The following is a 20,441-nucleotide window of genomic DNA, read 5'->3' as shown; positions in this document are numbered from 1 at the left end:
GCACATATGCACATGCACACACACACACACATGCACGCACACCTGACCTCAACAACCTTGGCGTGGGTGAGGCTGAGCACTCTGTTCTGTTTCTAGCGTCTGTCCCCCTGTCCGCTGGCCTTGCTCTTTGTCCCCCCCCCCCCCCCAGGAAGCTGTAATTGTTCATCCAGTTCTGTGGGAAATGGGAAGGACAGTGTGGCCTCGCTCTGCCATGAGGACTCTCTGCCCTGAGGACCGTGCTGGGGCCCGTCCTGTCCAGTGCAGTGACCGTGGGTGCCTGTGACCTGTGGCGGAGGCTCTGGGTGCTTATCTCATTCCATTGTCATGAAGTAGAACAGGTGCCCGTGACCAGTGGTTATCGCTGAAGATTCATCGCGTCAGAAAAGGGGTGGGAAGATGAATGTGACTCCATGTTCCACATGCCTCTTCTGCATGAGCCAGATGGCACTTGGAAGTGAGGCTGCTCGGTCTCTGTGATGTTAGGTGATCATTTAAAAAAGAGAAAGAGAAGCAACAGCCGCTGAGTAAAGCATGTGTGGTTAACAGCAGCCTTCTCCATGCTGGGCCGGTGCTCTACACGTCTGCTCTACGAGCGTTACTTTCACACATGTCCCAAGAGAGGTCACAGTTTCTTCCATTTCACGTGAGAGGGAAGTGAGCTGCAGACTTACAATAACAAACAGGAGCATGTGGTGGGCGGGGGTGTGTGGCTGATCCAGGTGGGGTTCCTCTTCGATGAACCTCCCAGAGCATAGCCTCCCCCTTGGTCTTTCCCAGGTGACAATCCCGTCCTTGCTGGAGACAGGATGGAGGGCCTGCCCGCACGCCTCTGGGACGCGTCACTGAAACTGAGCACTGCTCCATGCTGCTAAGCCTCCGTGTTCTCCTTTTAATGTGGAGATAATGAGGCACCCGCCTCCTGGGCAGTCATGAGGGTTAAAGGAATGACTGGTTCCCGGCACGTTGTGTGAACCATATGTACTTGCCATCGTCATGGTTCTCAATTTGAAAGAGCTGTTGTGTGTTCGGCCGCTGTGGTAATGCGATAGGAATAGATGAAACAGAGACGCCTGGGTGTGCTTGCCCCGGAGACGGGAGCCTCTAGTTATTGGTCCCTCGGGAAGCAGCTCCTGCCGCTCGGACCCGTGGTGTTACCTTTGCCGGGTTGTGTGTCGGAGCCCACGTGCCCAGCCCGTCCTCACATCTTTGCTTTTCATGTCGCCCATGGACTTCCCCTTGGTGCTCTGGTCGGCTCTGAATGCCGTGCAGGGCCAGCGTCAGTGCAGCTGGGCAGCTGTGGGCCTGCCCCCACCTTGCAGGGGACCAATGGTCATGGACACGCCTCAGGGACAGAGCCACTGCCTGTCCCCAGGGCCTGACGTCTGCTCACAGCCCATGCGAGTGGGTGCTGCTGCTGTTCACGGTGGGCTGACCCCTCCTTGTTCCCCCACAGATGGCCGCCGCCCAGGACGCCCGGTCTGGCCAGAAAGACTCCTCCGACCAGAACTTTGATTACATGTTCAAGCTGCTCATCATCGGCAACAGCAGCGTGGGCAAGACCTCCTTCCTGTTCCGCTACGCGGACGACTCGTTCACGTCCGCCTTTGTCAGCACCGTGGGCATCGACTTCAAAGTGAAGACTGTGTTCAAGAACGAGAAGAGAATCAAGCTTCAGATCTGGGTAAGTGGCTGTGCCGAGTGCTCGGTCCTGGGCGTGGGGCACACGTGTGCGGGGAGGGCTCCTGCCCATCTCCGCGCCACGGTCCCGATGCAGCGCTTTGCTGTGGGGCATTGTTTTAGGGCGGGAGCGAAGCCTCTTTAAGGCTTGGAAACTGCCTGTTGTCAAGTCGTGCTTCTTATGAGCGCCCAGAAAAAGGAAAACGTATGGCCACTGTGTTGGTGGGAGGAGCAGTTGGTCTGCTCGGCCTTATGACCCCTGTGACCTTGAGCACCATGAAGCCTTCCTCACCGCCTTTCTAACCCACAGACCAGCAAAGTGGGTCTCACCTTTGATGCCACAGGACGCAGGCAAACAGCCAAATGCAGGGAAGCGAAGTCTGTCCCTTCAAAAATCCCAGCTACAACCTCAGACGAGGTTGATGTACACTTCACAGACTCCGTGCCCTCAGCCCTAATAGGTATGTTTATCCACACAAAGAAAACAAAGCAAGAGGAATAGAACGTTTATTTTAAACATGGTTTCCCTGAGCACAAGTTGCTCCATCAGCTTAGAGACCAGCTGGCCTCCCTGCCTCCATCTATAGACCAGGGATTTGTCACCAAACTGCTGGGGTAAATCAGAGTGGCCAGTGAGAGACAGAAGGAATGCAGGCGGGCAGTGGGGCCACGGCCAGATGGGAGATGAGGGACCAGGAACGTGGGTGCACAGGAGAGAACTGCTACGCGTTCACGTCTACGAGGTGAAGTGTAGCCACCGGTCGGCCGTGTCCGTGCGTGCAGGCCCCTTTTCCGTCCATGATCCTCGGCTGCTGACGTCGATTTGAGCTGCACACAGGCTTTTCCCACGAGGGAGGTTTCTCCTGAGCTGGTTCTGACACCACCTGGTGCAGGTGCCGGGCTGGCCCCGACCCAGGGCGAGCCTTACTGCTCGCAGGAGCTGAGAGACAGGCTGTGGGCAGAGCACCCTTATGCACATATCAGTGACACTGGGTGCCCTTCCACAGCTCAGCTCTCAGTGCACAGGCTGGCGTCCTCACAGGTGTCTGCAGTGGGTTCCTGCTCTTCTACTTGTCTAACTGGGGTCTTCCCAGCCCAGCTGCAGTCAGGGGAGAGTGCGGGGGAGTGGCTGTGGCTTTGTCATGAGAAGTCTCCTCGCAGGCGGTGCATGGTTGTGCGGTGGCCCTCTTACAGGGCGTGTCCCAGGTACGGAGGAAAGTGTCTTGGAAGGGGCTTGAGCAGCAGTGAGCGGAGGCATGAGGAGGCATGAGGAGTAACAGGGAGTGCCCTGGTGTTGTTCCCACAATTGGGGTCTGCGTGATGATGCAGTGTGAGCACCGGGAAAGCAGTGAGGTTGCACAGTTCCTACTGTCTATCGGCTTCAGGAAATCATTTATTTGGGAATATGTTTGACGTTGATGGTGTGCTGTCTCATTGCATTTCCATCACTGCCCGGCTGCTCTTCCCGGTTCATGGTATTTCCATGGACTTCTCCCAACATGCAAACACGTTGTCGAGATGTGCGGTCATCTTGGCCTGTGGTACCCTCGCTCCTGCTCCCAACACTGATACTGCACGTGTGGGACTGACACGCCAGCAATTCTTTTGCTCTCTGCTGTCTGACACTGACACTCCAGGCGTGGCAGGGACTCACAGGTAATGACTGAGTTCCACAGGTTCCCCTTCAGAGACCAGCTGCTCCCACACCTGCCCCCTCACACCCACCGTCATGGTTGATAATCTGCTAGAACAGCTCACAAGACGCAGGAAGCAGGTTTCTCACTGTCGTTGGCTTATTGCCCATAGGACACAGCTCAGGAGCAGAAGAGAGAAGAGGCGCACAGGACAGAGGGTGGGGAGGGATGAGGTGCTGCTTCTGTGTCCCCTCTGGGCGTGGCACCTGCACGATGGTGCACTCTCCCCCGGACGCGCACACGCTTCCTCCTCAGGGTGTGGACCTTCCATTCCAGGCCCCAGTGGATTAACATCACTGGCCATTGCTGATTAACCTGGTTCTCAGCACCTGTCCCCCAGTAGGTGGGGGAGGCCGGGTGAGGGGCGTCCTAGTCCTTTGATCCCATGGTTTGCTCTTCTGCAAACAGTCCTTGTCCTGAGGCCTTGGAGGGGCCGCCAGGGGTCCCCTTGTGGGCAAGACCTGCGTGGAGGGAGGGCTGTTGTGAGTAGTCACCAACGATGGACCCCAGGGTCTCAGGAGCCTGCGCCAGGAGCCAGGAGGAGAGCAGACCCACGTCTCTTACTCTGTGGCCATATCTCAGCCTCGCGTCTGTTTCAAAGGGGAGACGCAAAGTGGGTTCACAGAAACAAAAACCGTCGTGATTGGTCCAATGCACCAAACGGCTGCAGATATCGATGTAATTCTGTTCACTCTCCTGGTTTTAAACTGCCCACAGGAGAGCTACCTTCAGGAGAGGAAACCACGGTGTAGAGAGGCTAAGAGACAAGGCAGAGCAGGGTCTCAAGTCCAGTCCTCGGGTGCCGGCCGTTCTGCTGCTGACCGGCCAGTTCCGCAAGGCCAGTGCTGAGTCAGGGCAGTTGTGCTGTGTCGGGCCTGCACACAGCGCCCGGGAGCTCCAACCCGAGGCCAGACCTCAGGAGGGATTCTGTCAGGAGGCAGAGCTGGGGGCTCCCTGTTTCTGCTCCCTGGTGTGCTGCATGGGGTCTCCTCACCCACACCCTGGACAGCTGGTTGCCCACAGCCCACAGCCAAGTACAGCGTGGCTACAGCCACAGAAATGTGAGGTTTCTTCTCGGACGTGTCCTTCCTGCTGACGTCCATCACCGCCTGGGAGCGAGCCTGTCTAGAGAACATCGCCGTTCGCTTGCACGAGTCACAGACTCTGTGTCCGTCAGTGCACGTGGGCTCCCACTGTCTTCACTGCCTTAGCGTTCCTGCGCACTTCCGTTTCACTGTCACTTTTATGAGACTCCAAAATTGTCAAGATCTCAGAGACTCCAAGTATTTAGGCTGGTTCCTTTATTACTTTGTATTTATTTAATGCTGCTATCAATATACTGGGGACAGATTCAGTGTGGTTTTTCACTTTAATTATGGAGAAATATCTCACAGCTGGGGCCTGTAATCTTTTGCTTCTAACTTAAAAAGTAGGTAGGCCTCAAGAATGGCCATGTAGAGATTTCTCCCCAGTGAGAAGATCACAAGTAATGCAGCATCCTACACTGAGCACCTCTCCTGTGTTTATTGTCAGCGTCTGGGTTACCACTATGGGAGCCCTGAGCTTAGAGAAGCCTGCAGTAGAGTCTGGCCATTCCTGCCCGGTCCTGTGTGGGCAGCCATGTGTGCAGGCGGCCACGCTGTGTGCAGGTGGCTACACTGTGTGCAGGCGGCCACGCTGTGTGCAGGTGGCTACACTGTGCAGGTGACCACACTGTGTGCATCTGGCTACACTGTGTGCCGGCAGCCACACTGTGTGCAGGCGGCCATGCTGTGTGCAGGTGGCCACACTGTGTGCAGGTGGCTACACTGTGCAGGTGACCACACTGCGTAGCTCCCTTTCCCCAGGAAAGCACGGGTCTGCACTGTTCACGTCCAGAAGTCGGTGTTGGCTCTGACTATGGGAGACTGGCTTAGAGCTCAAAGGGTGAAGTGCATGGAGCAGGTAGGCAGCAGGATTATGTGTCCTTAAGAGTCATCACGAGCATTTGCTCATTGTTGGATCTCTTTTCCTCATCGGCACCCTTCCTCCCTTCACTCCTGAGCTCTGGCTGAGCTCATAGGAAGCGTGTCCTCAGGTGGTCAGGGCCAGGGCTGCCACCCGAAGGGCCCGGGCTGAGCCGTGCTGGTCTGTTGTCCCAGAGATGCCGTCTGCTTGTCCACCGTGTGCTCCCCAACCACACGACCCGCAGAAGCTGTGTCACCGTCAGGTGCAGGAGGTGGACGTGAAGCGAGGGGAAGAGGGTGTTTTAAAATAGAGGCTCTGGCATTACTTAGGGGTGGCCAGGCCGACAGGTCAGCAGACAACTGCCACCCACATGATGTGTTGTACTCACGGATCCCAAGCCAATCCCTGGGAGGGTCAGGAGCAGAGGGAGAGACAGCCTGTGGCAGGAGCCCCTGTGGCAGTTTCTGGAGGAGTGGGGAGGCTGCGGGCAGGATTGGGACTGGCTGGCTGCATGTCTCAGCAGGCCCTGGGCACGGTGCTGCCCTGGGTGATGTGGGCAGGTGGACGGGGCCAGAGGTGAGCGCCTGGTGAGGGAGGGGCTGGGGCATGAGTGCTGGATTGGGGGTTTGCATTTGAGAAGTGAACCCCAGTGGGTGAAGCTTCCTATCTGTGGTACTTACTGGACAGGTGGCAGAGACGTGGGTGTGGGAGGAGAGCAGAGGCTGGGTCTGCCCAGCACGGCCTATCAGGGGTCGGCCACCATCACTGCATTTGTCAGAGACTGAGAGGCAGGCGGGAGAGGGATGCCTTTTAGGGGAGATATAAACCATGTCATTTCATTTTAGTCAACAGGTCTGTCTTCCTCTTTTAAGAAAAAATACAGTAGTTTTGCTAACTTATGAATTATGTTGGCTGTGTAGCTCACTGACATTCTTTATAACATTTTTTAGTAGGAAAGTGTGTTCTAAATTCTGAATGAGAATGCCCATTCTTAAGACTGAGACTCCATGTAAGAGAAAAGTAGGGGAGTTCTTTGGGAATTTCGGCGTGAAGTAGATGAGGAAATCGGTGATCAGTCCCTGGGGCTGCAGGAACCCTACCTGTGGATACCGAGGTGAGACCAGTCAGGGTGCTCCCCCCCCCCCCCCACTTTTCTTGTGTTGTCCAGACAGATCCCTGTTTCTCGATAGCGTTTCCTGGGCTCACTTGCACTGTAATTAGCAGGGCTTGATCCTATTTTCCTCACATAAGTGAGCAAGGAGGTGAGAAAGTCTGACAGGCAGGAAAGTCTTCACGTAGCTCCAACTGCATCCAATGACTTGTGAGCTCAGCTTCCACCTCTCCGTGTGCTGAAGGCCAACTGCCCCCCCTCAACTCGGCCCTAGGCTCGGCTCCAGGTCACACATCATACGCTCCACGCCGTGAAGCTACTGTCTGACTCAGCTTCTCACAATACGTCCTGTTCTTCTACGCTTATCACTTCCTAGGAGAGCATTGATTTGTGGGAAATTACAGTCTTGCTTTGTCAGTGGAAACACTTTGGTGTAGATGACAATTGATGGTTGTTTTAATTAACTTCATAACCTGCATCCAGCCTTCATAATTTGGTAACATTGTAGCCAATGCAACGTGCATTCCAATTTTTATGAAATAATCAAATAGAAGAACAATTCCTGAAGACAAGGTGGAAAGAGAAAAAGATTAAACTTTACTTGGGCCCTAAAAACAGCCACAGGTGTCAGCAGCCGCAGAGGACCAAGCTGGCCGGAGAGCACCGAATGGGGCGTGTCCTGCACCCTGAGGCCACGGGAAGGGCTTCCGTGTGGGAGTCACACGGGTTTCACAGCACGATGGTCTCCGAGGCAGGACTTTCATCACCTGCTGGTGGACCCTCGGCCAGCCTGCCCGTACCTGGGAACCTGAGGTTTCAGCTCGACAGGCAGTAGGTCCCTGCTCTCCTGGGCTCCTCTGTAATTGGTAATTAGCTGTTCAGACAGACCATTGGCCAACCTGCCACATTTCTGTTTGCAAATTTAGGCAAATTGTTCCCAGGAGAAACATGCATTAAAGTGCCTGATTGGGCTGCAGGTGGATGCGGGATTGAAAGCAGTGATTTTCCACCTTCCAGGCTCTGCAGGGACCCCCTAAATGCCCTCCTTAAACCGCCCGTTTGTGACCCGGCTCCTGAAAGGCTTCCTGCCTCTCGGTTCATTAGCTTCTAGTGGTTCAGCTCGTTTTTACTCCCTGGGGCATTGCAGACACCAGAGCGAGTTTCCTGGGGGAAACAGGACGAGAACAATGAAGAAGTAAGTACTGGCGTGAACCGTGTCCTTGGTTGTAAAGAGCACAGCACCACGAGGGTGGAGGATGCTGGTACCTCCATGCACTGCACTCCTGGGCTCCTCTGTAAGCGTCCCTCTGAGCAGAGCTGGGCTTCCTCCACAGGAGGGTGTGTGACACAGGAGCAGCGCCTGCTGTGCTCGTCGCCATGCCTTGAATTTGACTGGGGCTGCTTATCGTACCCTCGTGGGCACAGTGTGGCTGGTGACTAGACTTAACTAGGTTTAAGCAACCACCAGAGTGAGTCTGAGAAGTGCAGTTAAAACTCAGTTAAAAAGAGGCAAGTCTGCGTCGGGAAGTCTACGGGCCAGGAGCCCAGCAGGTAGAACGCCCTGCCTGGAGCCGCTGGGTGCAGCCTGGAGCCCTGGGTGCAGCCTGGAGCCGCTGGGTGCAGCCTGGAACTGCTGGGTGCAGCCTGTGAGTGCTGTCTTGTGCTCCGTCGAGTTAGAGCCTGAGACTGAATGCTGGGCCCCCTGGAGGTCTGGTATCTGTGACTTAGTCACGGTGCAGGCTCAGCGGGTCAGCATGTGTAGAGCTAGTGCTAGGGTGGCAGCCAGAGCTTCCCATCAAGCAAATGGCCGAATAACAGACATCGCCATGGAAACGCACGTTTGGCTGGATCAGGTACATGGCTCAGCAACAGCCCTGTTACTCAGCATTCCCGTGTTGTTCCCATTTCGTAGAGGGAGCTGAGGGACAGGTAGCTTATTCTGTGCCCAGGGACACAGATTCCAGCCATGCTCCTCGGATTGCAGGTGACCGGCAGAGCCGGAATGGGAACCTGGCGGCCTGTGCTCTCAGTCACCACACTCCCCAAGGACCAGCCCAGCGCTGGTTGGGGAGGTCCCAGAAGTTTCACAGCATAAACACCGTAAACAGTGATTCTCTTCCCCATCTCAGTTTTGAAAATACAGTGGGGCCTTGACTTACGAGTGTCCCGACTAACGAGTTTTTTGAGATACCAGCTGTCTCTCGGCTGATTTTTTGCATTGAGTTGATAGAGTAATTTGAGTTAAGGAGCTCCTTAACGATCTCGGTCTCAGAACGAATTAAACTCGTAAGTCAAGGCCCCACTGTATTGAAACAATGACCCTAAGAATATGAGTTAGCTCTTCCCATGAGTTTCAAGGAAAACTGTTATTCATGAGGTTTCCTGGGGAAACCCTGTCAGCAGGGCCAGCTTCACACTAGTAACCCATCTGCACTGAGAACTAAGGTGAGTGGGCCAACCTCACCTGGGCAGCACCTGAGCCCACACCTGCCTGCGGGACCCACACAGGATGCAGGACCCACACCAACTGCGGGACCCACACCAACTGCAGGACCCACACAGGCTGCAGGAGTCTAGGACCCCAATCTGTAGCAGGCAGAGGCCAGAGGGTGTGGGCAGAGTGAGGGTGTGGGCAGAGTTGGTGGCTGGCTGGGGCTACAGAGATGTTATCAGCAGTGCTGACACTACAAATTAGATTTTCCAGTTTTCAGGTCTCATACCACCTTATCACAGTGCCTCTCAGGGCTGCAAGAGTCACCCCGTCGAGATAAGGGAAAGGAGGGAAGTGGCTGGGACGTGGCAGGTGTGGGAGGAACTGTCAGAGGGAAGGAGGAAAAGGGACCCGAGGACCTGCATCAATGAAGAAGGAAGGGGGTGAATGGGGCCTGGACGGTGTGGCTCGGTGGGTTGGGCATCCTCTTGTGCACTGAGAGGTCATGGTTCGATTCCCGGTCACGGCACATGCCCAGGTTGCAGGCTCGATCCCCAGTAGGGGACGTGCAAGAGGCAGCCAATCGATGATTCTCTCTCATCATTGATGTTTCAATCTCTCTCTCCCTCTCTGAAGTATATTAAAAAAAAAAAAGTTTAAAGAACTTCTCAGGACAAGGCCAGGGAAGAGGAGGAAGCAGGACCTACCAGCTCCTGTGAGGTCATGCAGGGGACTTGTTCCCCCTCTAAAGGCCATCCCTCTGCCGCCCATCTGCGCGTCCCTAAGTGCCGGGTGGGTTTGGTCCTCTCTCCTCTGGACTAGGAGGTGCTGGGCAGGTTTCAGGTGATCAGTGACTCGCTGGAACTGAGCAAATCGCGCAGCGTGTCTTCATTTCCGTTTCTGGTTCCATCCTAGAGGTGGCAGTGCCTGGGTGGTTCTGCTGAAGGACTTAACCCTCAGTACTCATTCACTGGGGTTTCTATCTAGACATGAAAGGTCTAGGGAACCAGGCCAGTCACTGTGTGAGGCAAGAACTGTGGTGCTGCCCAGCCCTCTGGTCTGGCCGTCTCTGCATGTACATCGCATGTGTATGTGCACACAGTGACTGACAGACAGACTGGTAACCATCGGCAGGTGTCCTGAATGTTCTCCTTTTTAGGGCCATTTAACAGAAGTTTCAGCAATTACTCCTATGACGACCTGTGAGTTCTATGGCTGTTTGTGTCTCTTTTCTTTGTTTTGTTTCTGATTCTCATCCTCCCTCCTCATCCCAACCCCCATCCCCAACCCACTCCCCAACACACAAACGTAGTTTAATTCTTAGGGCAGCTCTCCTTTTCAAATGGGCAAGAGAAGAGGACTCTTATCAATACTTCTCCTTTGGAAACAGATTGATAGGTCACAGGGTGGACTCTTGGCCCACCCAGGACACAGCCCAGTGACACTAACACGCTGAGGTGCGATCCCAAAATGGGCATTTGTATTTTTCCCTAATGTTGTTTTGAACTAGATGTTCTCTACTCCCTGCTCACCTCTGAAATCACTGGAGAAACACATCAGATAAACCGATTTGCCCCTGATTGGATTAGTGTGAGGAACTGGCCGTCTTGTTCTGTAGCCTAAATGAGTCACTCTCCTCTCTTCACACAATGAGGTTGTGTTCTGAGGCTGATGGATGCAGGCGCTCTTGGGCTGGGGGGATCAGTCTAACTAGACTTACCCGATGCAAACAGTGACCTTTTCAAGGTCAGAGCACCAAGGGCGAGCAGGCCTGCCCCGTTCCCACTAAATAGTCATGTGTTAGAGTAGTGGTTCTCAACCTGTGGGTCGCGACCCCTTTGGCGGTCGAACGACCCTTTCACAGGAGTTGCCTAAGACCATCCTGCATATCAGATATTTACATGACGATTCATAACAGTAGCAACATGACAGTTATGAAGTAGCAACGAAAATAATTGTATGGTTGGGTCACAACATGAGGAACTGTATTTAAAGGGCCAGAAGGTTGAGAACCACTGTGTTAGAGCATGAAGACAGTTCCGGGGGGCGGGGGGGGGAGACACTTAAAAACACAAAGCGTGTGCAGCACAGTAAGGAGGGAGTCCGGTTGTTCACAACGTACATACATCCCCAAACAGGCCTTTCCCTTCTTATTGCAGTGTTTTCTATGCTCCCAGTTTAGATAGTAGAACATTTAATGTGCGCTTAAATGTTTAGCTAATGTATTTGTCAAAAAAAATGAATTGATGTGCCATTTATCAGGAATGGGTGTGTATTTAGAAAATATATTCTAGTTAGAAAGTAATGTTCAGGGAAAAGGAAGCTGCTGAGGTGATGTTTGGGACGGAGTGTAAGCTCCGGTGGCGCTGTCTCTCGCCCGCAGCTGGGACTTCTTTTGGGTTTAGCATGAGGTTTGGCACCACCTCGGTGAAGGACACACGGCGGTGAAGGAGCAGCGGTGGCAGCAAACACGCTCCGTTTGCTCTCCCGTCTTCACTGTGGAGGTGACAGTGACGTTCCATTCAGATGGAAGGGCGTAAACCCCACAGACGGTCCCCGCTGTCACCAGGGCCGTCATAGATGTTACACTGTTTGGAATTACATGCGCTGCATATCACACACGTGTAAAGCAATATGAAAACCTGTGCCCGAGGATAACGGGGGTGCTTTGCCGAGCGTGAGGCTCTGCCATTGTCCTCACGGGGCTCAAAGGCTCTGTGACCACAGCCCTCAGTGCAGAATGCGTTTCCCTCGTGACCCAGTTCCCACGCCTGCAGACACCCTGGAGTCTGCACTCAGGGCCCTGTGGGATGCGCCTGTGGCGCCTATTGAACCTTACGCTGCTGGTCACGGCCCCCTTCATGCACCTTCTGGCCCCAGTGACGCTCTACGGTCACTGTCACGGCGGCTGTGTGCTTGTCCTGCAAACGACCTGCAGACGCTGGACAGAACAGGCCTGCCCCGCCCTCTGCACTGAGGCTGCCTCTTCCTGCGTGGCTCACGATCTCCCATCTGCCAGCTCAGCCCACAGCATGGCCTCCTAGAAGCCTCCCTCGATGTCCTCCACGCAGTCAGCCCCAACCCCGTGGCAGCTGGAACCTCTGCATTCCAGCCCCGCCGTCTGTGATAGCACTCGCCAGGCGGCTCTCTCTCCCTCTCCTCACACACACCATCCACTTCCTTTTCCCTCCTTTCCTCCTTTTCTTTATTTCTTTCTAAAGGAAACATTATAGGCTTTATTTATTTATTTATCTTTATTAATTTTAGAGAGGAAGGGAGATGGGGAGAGAGAGAAACACACATTGCTGTGAGAGAGAAACAGCAATTGGCTGCCTCCTGCACGCCCCCTACTGGGGATGGAGCCTGCAACCCCAGGCATGTGCCCTGACAGGGAATTAATCTGGTGACTTTTTGGTGCACAGGACGATGCCCAACCAACTAAGCTACACCAGCCAGGGCAAAAGGAAACATTATAAAAGATAAAAGTCCTTTGTAAAAAAATGAAAATACAGGAGAATAAGCAGAAAATAAACCCACTGTAAATCAACCCTCCAGAGATACTAGTAACTGTGAATGTTTATACATTTTTAGTTAATCACCTTTTGATCTCTAGAGCTACACACTTAGTTCTTAAAGACCAGGGTCAGACAGGAGAACACTGTCACCTGCTGGGAACAGTCTGGACATTGACCTGGTCAGTGAGTGCAGGTCGGAGGCAGGAGCCTCACAGGGGCTCAGGGCAGCCGTGCGGGTAACCAGATGTCACCTGTTGTAAGTGCAGTGGCTTCCGCGGGCGGGTGCTGTAAGGGGCCTTTAGGCAAAGGAGACGGGTGAGAACGCAGAGCCTGCCTGCGGCAGCTAGAACTGCCTCCCCGTGAGCAACATGGAGTGTTTTCTTCACGGTTTCCCGAGGGCACGTCTTTCTCAGCTGGTTGTGTCTTAATTTCCAGCTGAGCACTTTTTCCAGGGATTAAAGCCAGGATCTGAAGGAATCACCCTGTTTCTTCTGAGCCAGGAGCGCATCTTGGTGAGGGGCTGGCGGGCTCTGCACCCTGTGCCCGGATTCATCCCTAACGTGGGGCGGGGGGGCCAGGAGTTTCCACTGCAACTAGTTTGGCTGCATAAAAAAGTTTGAGAATCACTGCACTGAAATTCATAAACTCTTAAAAAATCCATGTACCAGATAGCTATCTGGGGCCTGCAGTGTGTGTTAATGTAACTTTGCCCCAGAAATAAACTTCTGCAGAAAGCTTCGCCTGAAAGAGACCTTAACGTTGTGCGATTCCGTCTCGGCACTGCAACTGGGGAGATGAGGGAGCTCCCCGAGGTGCTGGTGAGTCCGAGGAAGACGGGGCACCCCCTCCCCTGTTCCTGGCAGAACGCTGACTGCAGGTGCACCCCCCTTCTCAGGTTGGGGCATGCTTGGGGGAGGGGCTCACTTGAGCCCCGGGTTCACCAAGCAGATGGCATGTTAGTCCTTGCCATTTACTCTCTAATGGCACATCCTGAAGGCAGTCTCTTTATAAAAACACATTTTATTGTTTAAAGAAGAACACGCGCTGTAATGTAATTAGAAAGCTGCCCAGCGTTGCCATCTCTGCTAACGGCTCGTGCCCGCGTCCCCCCTGCCTGCTGGGCTCTCAGATAAGATGAAGCAGCAGCCCCCACGGAAGGGCTCCCCCAGGATAACCGGCAGGGTGTTCTGTCTCCAGGGAGGACATTCTTCTTCGTCATCCAAGCAGCTGAGTATAACCCACCACGGAGTCCTGAGAGCCCAGGCTCCACGGTAAAGACACTGGAGCCGTGTGGGCACACGGTGCGATGTCACCTACTCGTGGGCCTAAACTAACCAACTGGTAGAAACAGGGCAAGATGGTGGCTTCCAAGAGCGGGAGGGGGTGAGAGAGCTGGGTGAGGGACGAGCCTGCCCCTGGTAGATGTGTAGGTTCTGGGATCTCACGCACAGCACAGCGGTCCTACACAACAGCACGTATTACAAACACCAAGCGCCTGAGGAACTAGATAAGGACAAACAAACCAAAGGGTGTCCCAGTGAACTGAGAGAGGGATCTCGGCTGGACTCTCCCGTCCCAGAGCTGCAGCCACAGAGGAGCTATGCTGAGCGCACAGTGACCTCACTTTGTCTGGGTCAGTGGCTGTGTGGCTCAGATGTCTAAGGGGGCTCTCCCGCCCTCGGGCTAGAACCTCTCCAGGTGACACTCCGTCCCGTCCGAGTAGGAGTGTGGCCCCTGCTCAGCCCAGGCAGGTGCGTCTGTCAGCAGCGCTGTGCTCGCCAATTGCCCACAGGCTCCCATGGTGCCAGGTCAGACTCAACCAGGGGTTAGCCATCGAGTCTCCTTGTGCCCGTTTCATGGGTGGTTGTGCCCAGCGAGCAGCAGTGTCATATTCAAGACCAGCGTGTTCGGTGCAGAGGAGAACATAACTATCATTTTTACAATCACATCCTTCACGCTTCCCATTGTCTTCAGTGTTTCTCTATCTGGTTACTGGACCTCATGTTGGGTGAAAAGATATTTCTTCAGGGAATCTCTGCTCTCAAAGTACTTTTAGATAAAAAGAAAAAAACGAATGAAATAACTACACATCACGTACGGAATGTTTAAGTTCTCGTTTTGTAAGTCAGCAAAGCAATCAGCTGGCCCTGGGCCCTGGGCAAAGAGAATCGCTGCAGCAGCAGAAGCCATTGGTCTGTGGTGCAGCAGAACCAGAAAATGGAGGCAGCAGCCAGGCTGCCATCTGCTGGGCTGGGCTCTGGAGCCTGTGTGCAGTGAGCTGCCCTGAGGAGGCCCTAGACGACTCTGTGAAACACTGTGAAGTCCAGCAGAAATGTGGGGTCACGGGGTCACCCGTGGAGGCTCCGCAGGCTGTGACAGCCGTGTGTCCCTGCTCCCGAGAGCCAGGCCGTGGGCTTCCTGTTTCCCACTGACAGTACTCAGCGGGGACAGTACTCAGCAGCCCAGATTGCCTCCGATGTTTAAATGGACCATTTGCCTGTACTATCTCAGTATATTTTAAAAATCATTTAAGATGAGGGCTACTTATTTAGAAACTAATACAGGCTTAGACCACCTGAAAGAGAAATGCTTGCATTTCCAGGCCTTGCAGCCTCCCCAGGGTCAGAGAAGCACTTACACTCTCGCCCGGGCAGGTGCACAGCCCGCCGCCCCGGAGCACGTGGCAGGTGCTGCAACCTGTCCCTAGCACCTGCTTCCACATTTTCACTTCCCGTCCCCTGTGAGCGTGGACATAGCACTCCCTGTCACATGATTTTCCTCCATTACCGGGAGGGAATCCTGGCTTTAACCTGGAAACAGTGGAACCGTGAAGGCCCTTTGCCTCCGTGAGGTTCCAACAAAAACTTAAAAGCAAGAATGTGAAACCAGGAGGCAGGGTCAGGCGGTGTAAGTGAGGGCTGTGGAGAGGGTGTGACTGGTGGTTCGGAAGGACAGGCATCTTCACCCCTCTCCTCCCTGGGGATGGGAAGTAAGGACCGATGTTCTGCTGAGCCATCCAGTTACAGAGTAACAGCCACTTCCTCTTGGGACTTGCCAGGAGCAGTTCTTTACTGTCATTAACACAATAAGAATGCACGACCTACAGCAGTTTGTAGCTTAAAGACCTTCTCTCACTGGCAGTTACACTTCAGCTGGGCATTAGCTATTGATTCCCTTTTGGAAATCTGTAAACTGATGCTCAGAGAGGTTAGGTGATATTTCTAAAGCCTCACAGCATGTGCGTCTCGGAGCTGCTGTCGCCCACACATGGCTGCTTTGGAAAAGGAAAACAAACAAACAGGAAAAAAGCAGGAAGCCCCATTTATTGCTCCCCAAGTGTGTGCAAGAAGCCTAGTCCTTACCACAGCTTTGAGGAGGCAGACATTGTCCTTATTTAGCGGGAAGGTGGTCAGGAGGGTTTAGTCACTCGACCAGCTGGGCCCTGGATCGCATTTTCCTCTCCTGTGTCAGGGATGGATCCTGCTCTGAAGAAACGGGAACGCCCTCACCCCCCCCCCACCCCAACCTCTCCGGTCCCAGACACCCCTGCTCAAGCGCAGGGGGACATCGCCGGCTGTCAGCCCTGCAGCCACCCAGCCTTGGGAGTGTCTGGTTGGGGCCTTTGCTGCCTGTTCTGGGGCAGCAGTAAAAGTCCTGTCCTCTAACCAGAGCACCTGATAGGGAGCATCTTGAGTTGCACCCGTGAGAAGACAGTCACCAGCGTTGAGGGAAGCTCTGAGCTGCCTGCGCTGAGGTGTCTGCTCTCCGGGTTCTGACAACGTTGAGGCCCATGGAAACCCCACGGGGGAGTGTGTCCCAAAGATTAGCCAGAAAGATGGCAGAATGGTGCCTCTCTCTGCCTTTGTGGTCACCGTCTCACCAAGCAGGCTCGTGAGTGAAGTCGCCTTTACTCGGTTTGGCTGTACATTTTATCCGGATCTGGAAGCGTTCTCTGAGATTTAGGTCATTTTACTGAAAAGGTCCCCAGCTTCCCTGAGCAGAACCAGCTGTGGGGGTCTTGCCGCCGTGGTCAGAGCCCCCCCCCCCCCGCACCCCAGGAAAGATAGTTGCCATGGAAACACTGCCAGAAATAATAGGTCACGTTCTATCCTTGTGCCTCAGGCTCAGTCTAGCAGGTTTTAGTCAGAAGCGGGTGCTGTTGCAAGTGAAGACCTGGGCATTTCAAAGCCAAACACGAGGAGATGTGATGCTAGAACCACTGGGGGAAGAGCCCGTCGGGGACGGTATTCCTCTCTTTTCTAAAGCGCAGGCTAGCTTCCGGTGCCTGAGCGTCTGAGAGCATGTAAATGGATCCAACCTGACTTTGCACAAGGTCAGCAGGGAAGCAGGGTTTGTAAATTTTCACAGATTAACTGCCTGAGGTAAGGGGAAAACATTTTTATTTCATTCCAAAAATAAATGTTCAATGGGAAAGCATAAAATATTTAAGCATCCTGTTTCCCTCCCTATTTTTAAAGATTCTAGTTCATGCTGCTCTGTACCTGCCTCTTTTATGGAAATGAAAACAGTAAATGCAGCTTCGGGGAAAGGAACATCGTACAAAAGAAGTGCCGTGTGCAGCCCGCGCTCTGCAGGTTCTGGTGGAGGCCTTGCCTCGTGGCCAGCGTCCGAGGGTCCCTGTGGCAGCGGCTCAGCCTCTGGTGGAACCTCTGCCACAGGCAGCAGTGTTGCTCCAATATCTGCACATACGTGCTGAGATGGGAAGATCTACTTCTTTACTTTTCTTATTGATTTTTAGAGAGAGAGGAAGGAAGAGGGAGAGAGAAACATCAATGTTAGAGCAGAACATCAATCGGCTGCCTCCTGCACCCCCCACCCCACCCGGGGATCAAGCCCACAACCTGGGCATGTGCCCTGACTGGAATTGAACTGGCAGCCTTTGGCTGTATGGGACCATGCTCAGCCAACTGAGCCACAGCGGCCAGGGTCTTAAGACGATAAGATATAGCACCTTACCTTTTTCTGACCAGAATTATTTTACATAAAGGGAATATATTAATACATTTTAGCATAACTACATGAATTCACACAGGGAAACTGTTCAACTACTTCACAAGTCACTGCTAATTTTCTATCTTTTCCCTTCTGTTAAGCAGTGAGTGTGTTTGGGAAGCTGTGACATTTATATTGCTTTGCCCTGATCATAAAGATTGCAAACCGGGCTGCCGTAATGAAGCCCCCACGGGTGGCTTAAGACATTGTGGATTTGTGGTTCTGAAGCCACGAACCTTTATGAAGGTGTCGGCAGGGCCAGGTCTGTCAGGCTCGGTCAAGCTGTGGCAGCTGCCCCAGTCCTTGCCTTGGTGTCCGTGGCTGTGGCTGCATCACTGGACTCTGCCTCTGCTGTCGTGTGGCCCCCGTGGGCCTGTGTCTGTTTTCTCTTCTTCAAGGGACTGTGTCATAGGATCAGGGCCACCCTCCTCCCTGAGAACTCAACTTGTCTCCACCTGCAAAGACCCTATTTCCAAATGAGGTCACAGTCCGTTTCCTAATAGAACCCCTGGCAGTGCTATGAGGGGACAGCTCACCACGGAGTGGGCGGTGTGGTCTCGGTTGCCATTTTACATTGCTATACTCTCTGGTTCTTCAGAAATGATGTTTTCACAAGTTACCTCGTCTTTCATAGACATGTAGGGAATGTGACATCTGATTAATGAATGCTCTTAGGTGTAGAATTTTAAAATGTGCAAAAATATATCTAGAATAGATAAAAGGAATTTAACATATATACCTGGCACAGTCCCTAACTGGTAATAGGCATTCACTAAATGTTTATTGAATGAATGAATGACTGAATGAATGAGTCATTATATAGTCAGGATACTGAGCATAGTTTCATCTTCCTTTGATAATTCAGAGTAATTTCTACAGGTAAAATGTAGCAAAGTCCAGGTTAAGGCGTCACTCCTGCCTGAATGCTGATGCCCACGCGCTTGTGCATTTGGACATTCACTGGCTCAAGACGCATTCTGTCTATGCTGCCGTCTCCTCAGCCTCCGGTCAGTGGCCTTTCTCTTTGGTTGGTGCATGTCCTTTCCTTTAACACATGTAACTGTTGTTGACCAGTCGCAGCAATGTGCTTTGGTTTGGTTTCTCCAACTAGAAAATTACCCCCTTCATCATGTACAGGATTGCCTGCCCTTCAATCTGTTTTTCTCTGTGTGGACATTCAATAAATGTGTTTTGATTATGGTGATAGTATTTATGTTTCTTTACTAATGGTTACTTCCATTTTCCATGTAATCCAATACAGAGAAAAGTAACCACCAAGACAAAAACCAAATTACAGTATAGCCCAGACCTTACAAATGAAAGCTGTTTCCTCAGTATTAAAACTGCCTCTTATCTCTGCAGGACCTCCATGGGGATTGAAAATGCAGCACACAGAGTTTAAAAGAAAAAACACGTAGTATCAGAGAAATAAATTCAAGACAAAGACAAAAATGCCAAAATTCAAACTGAAATGTTCCCAGCTACTATGTCTCAAGCTGCAAATGTTTCCCATTTCAGTCTTTTTCTTGACAGATAGTCAAGTGTTTGCTAATCAAACCTGTCATTAAAGCCAAACATTTTTCTAAAAACCTGATTGAGAATCAAAATATTTAAAGCAACTGAAGGGATTTATTTTCTTAAAGGGAGGGAGGCGAAAACCAGCTCCTGGGAGAAAGCTTTCGTTTCGGTCATACTTTTGTCCCTTGTTTTCTCTGCAAGAGAGTTCAGGTGGTTCCCATCGCAGGAGCCTGTTTTCATGGAAAATCAGCAGGTGGCCTAGTTATTCGGATCAGCTGGGCAGGGAGCAGCCCAAAGCCAGGGCTTGGAGCCATTTCCCAGCAAAGGAAGGGGAGGGACCGTTCACTCTCCTCCCGCTGCCACGTGTGGTTACGGGAGGGGCAGTTGCCAGTGCGCAATGTTCTTTTCTTTCTAATATCACCTCCGCCCTCGTCGGTAAATGGCTGATGCAGTGAAGCGCTTTCTGACCTCATTTTCTCCCTGATGTCACAGGAGAGAAAAGCTAATGAGCCCGTCACCCTGAAATGGTTTCAATACCAAAACCATTGCAGGCCAGCGTGTCTGTTACCAGCTTCAGCCTCGTCGTCCTCTCTCCTGCCCTTGGAGGGAATTCTCTGTACATATTTCTCACTCACTCCCCTGCCTGGTGCGTTTCCCATTCTCCCCGAGAGCTTTCCCGTGACAACAGCTCCAGTTAGTTAGATGGTGTTTCCGGGTTTAAGACAAAATGAGGGTCCTGCTCCTGCTGGGCCTCCAGAGCTTCTAAAAGCTTTGATGTTTGTTCCTGAACCCTGTGTCCTCCTCTCGTGTTCAGTTGTGACACGTGATGGCTCTCTGCCCTGTGGTTTCCTGCAAAACCTCCGTGTGCTCTGTGCGGAATTGGTGTGTTTATGACACTGGGGCTGGTTCTTTACTGTCAAAATAAAATTAACGTCTTTGCCCTAACTGGTTTGGCTCAGTGGATAGAGTGTCGGCCTGCAGACTGAAGGGTCCCAGGTTCGATTCCGGTCAAGGGCATGTACCTTGGTTATGGGCACATCCCCAGTGGGAGGTGTGCAGGAGGCAGCTGATCGATGCCCTCTCCCTTCCTCTCTGTAAAAAATCAATAAAATATATTTTTAAAAATAAAAATAAATAAAATTAACATCTTTGAGGGGAGCCACAGGGAAGAGGTCAGGAGGAAGAGGTGACGTCATCGTCCCGTACACAGGACTCTAGGCCCCGATGAGGACGTGCCTGACGGGAGAGAGGCTGTCTCTCCGATGGGATGGGGAGAGGATGCTGTGCAGAGGGCGGGAGGGGGGCGGGGCCCTCGCCTCTGAGGAAGCTGCTCAATTGCTGCCAGAGGATCTTTCACCTGGAGAAGAAGAAGGTAAATTCACAGTAGAAACAGGGATCGATAGACAGCTGGGGATCTGGACTCACGTCGCTGTGGGAGTTTTAAGACAGAATGAGTTGTTATGAGTTGTTCTGTTCCCTAATGAGCTAAAATACACCACCCAGTCTCCCACTATACCTTGTTTCCCAAACATAGT

General features: G+C 52.7%; 1 protein-coding gene across 2 annotated transcripts in view; it reads left to right on the top strand.

Annotated features, from left to right (window-relative positions):
• Positions 1-20,441, top strand: part of RAB3C (RAB3C, member RAS oncogene family) — a 55,825-nt gene that overhangs the window by 10,281 nt on the left and 25,103 nt on the right. For both annotated transcript variants that reach the window (XM_070411714.1, XM_070411713.1), the window contains exon 2: positions 1,454-1,681. In XM_070411714.1, the coding sequence (XP_070267815.1) occupies positions 1,454-1,681 (228 nt within the window). The remainder of the gene's footprint in view (positions 1-1,453; positions 1,682-20,441) is intronic.

The sequence above is a fragment of the Myotis yumanensis genome, unplaced genomic scaffold (assembly GCF_028538775.1).
Source record: "Myotis yumanensis isolate MYYU_CA2020_CCGP unplaced genomic scaffold, mMyoYum1.0.hap1 SCAF_4, whole genome shotgun sequence".
NCBI classification, from domain to species: domain Eukaryota; kingdom Metazoa; phylum Chordata; class Mammalia; order Chiroptera; family Vespertilionidae; genus Myotis; species Myotis yumanensis.
The sequence above is the reverse complement of the archived record's forward strand: the minus strand, read 5'-3'. Positions and strand labels throughout refer to the sequence as shown.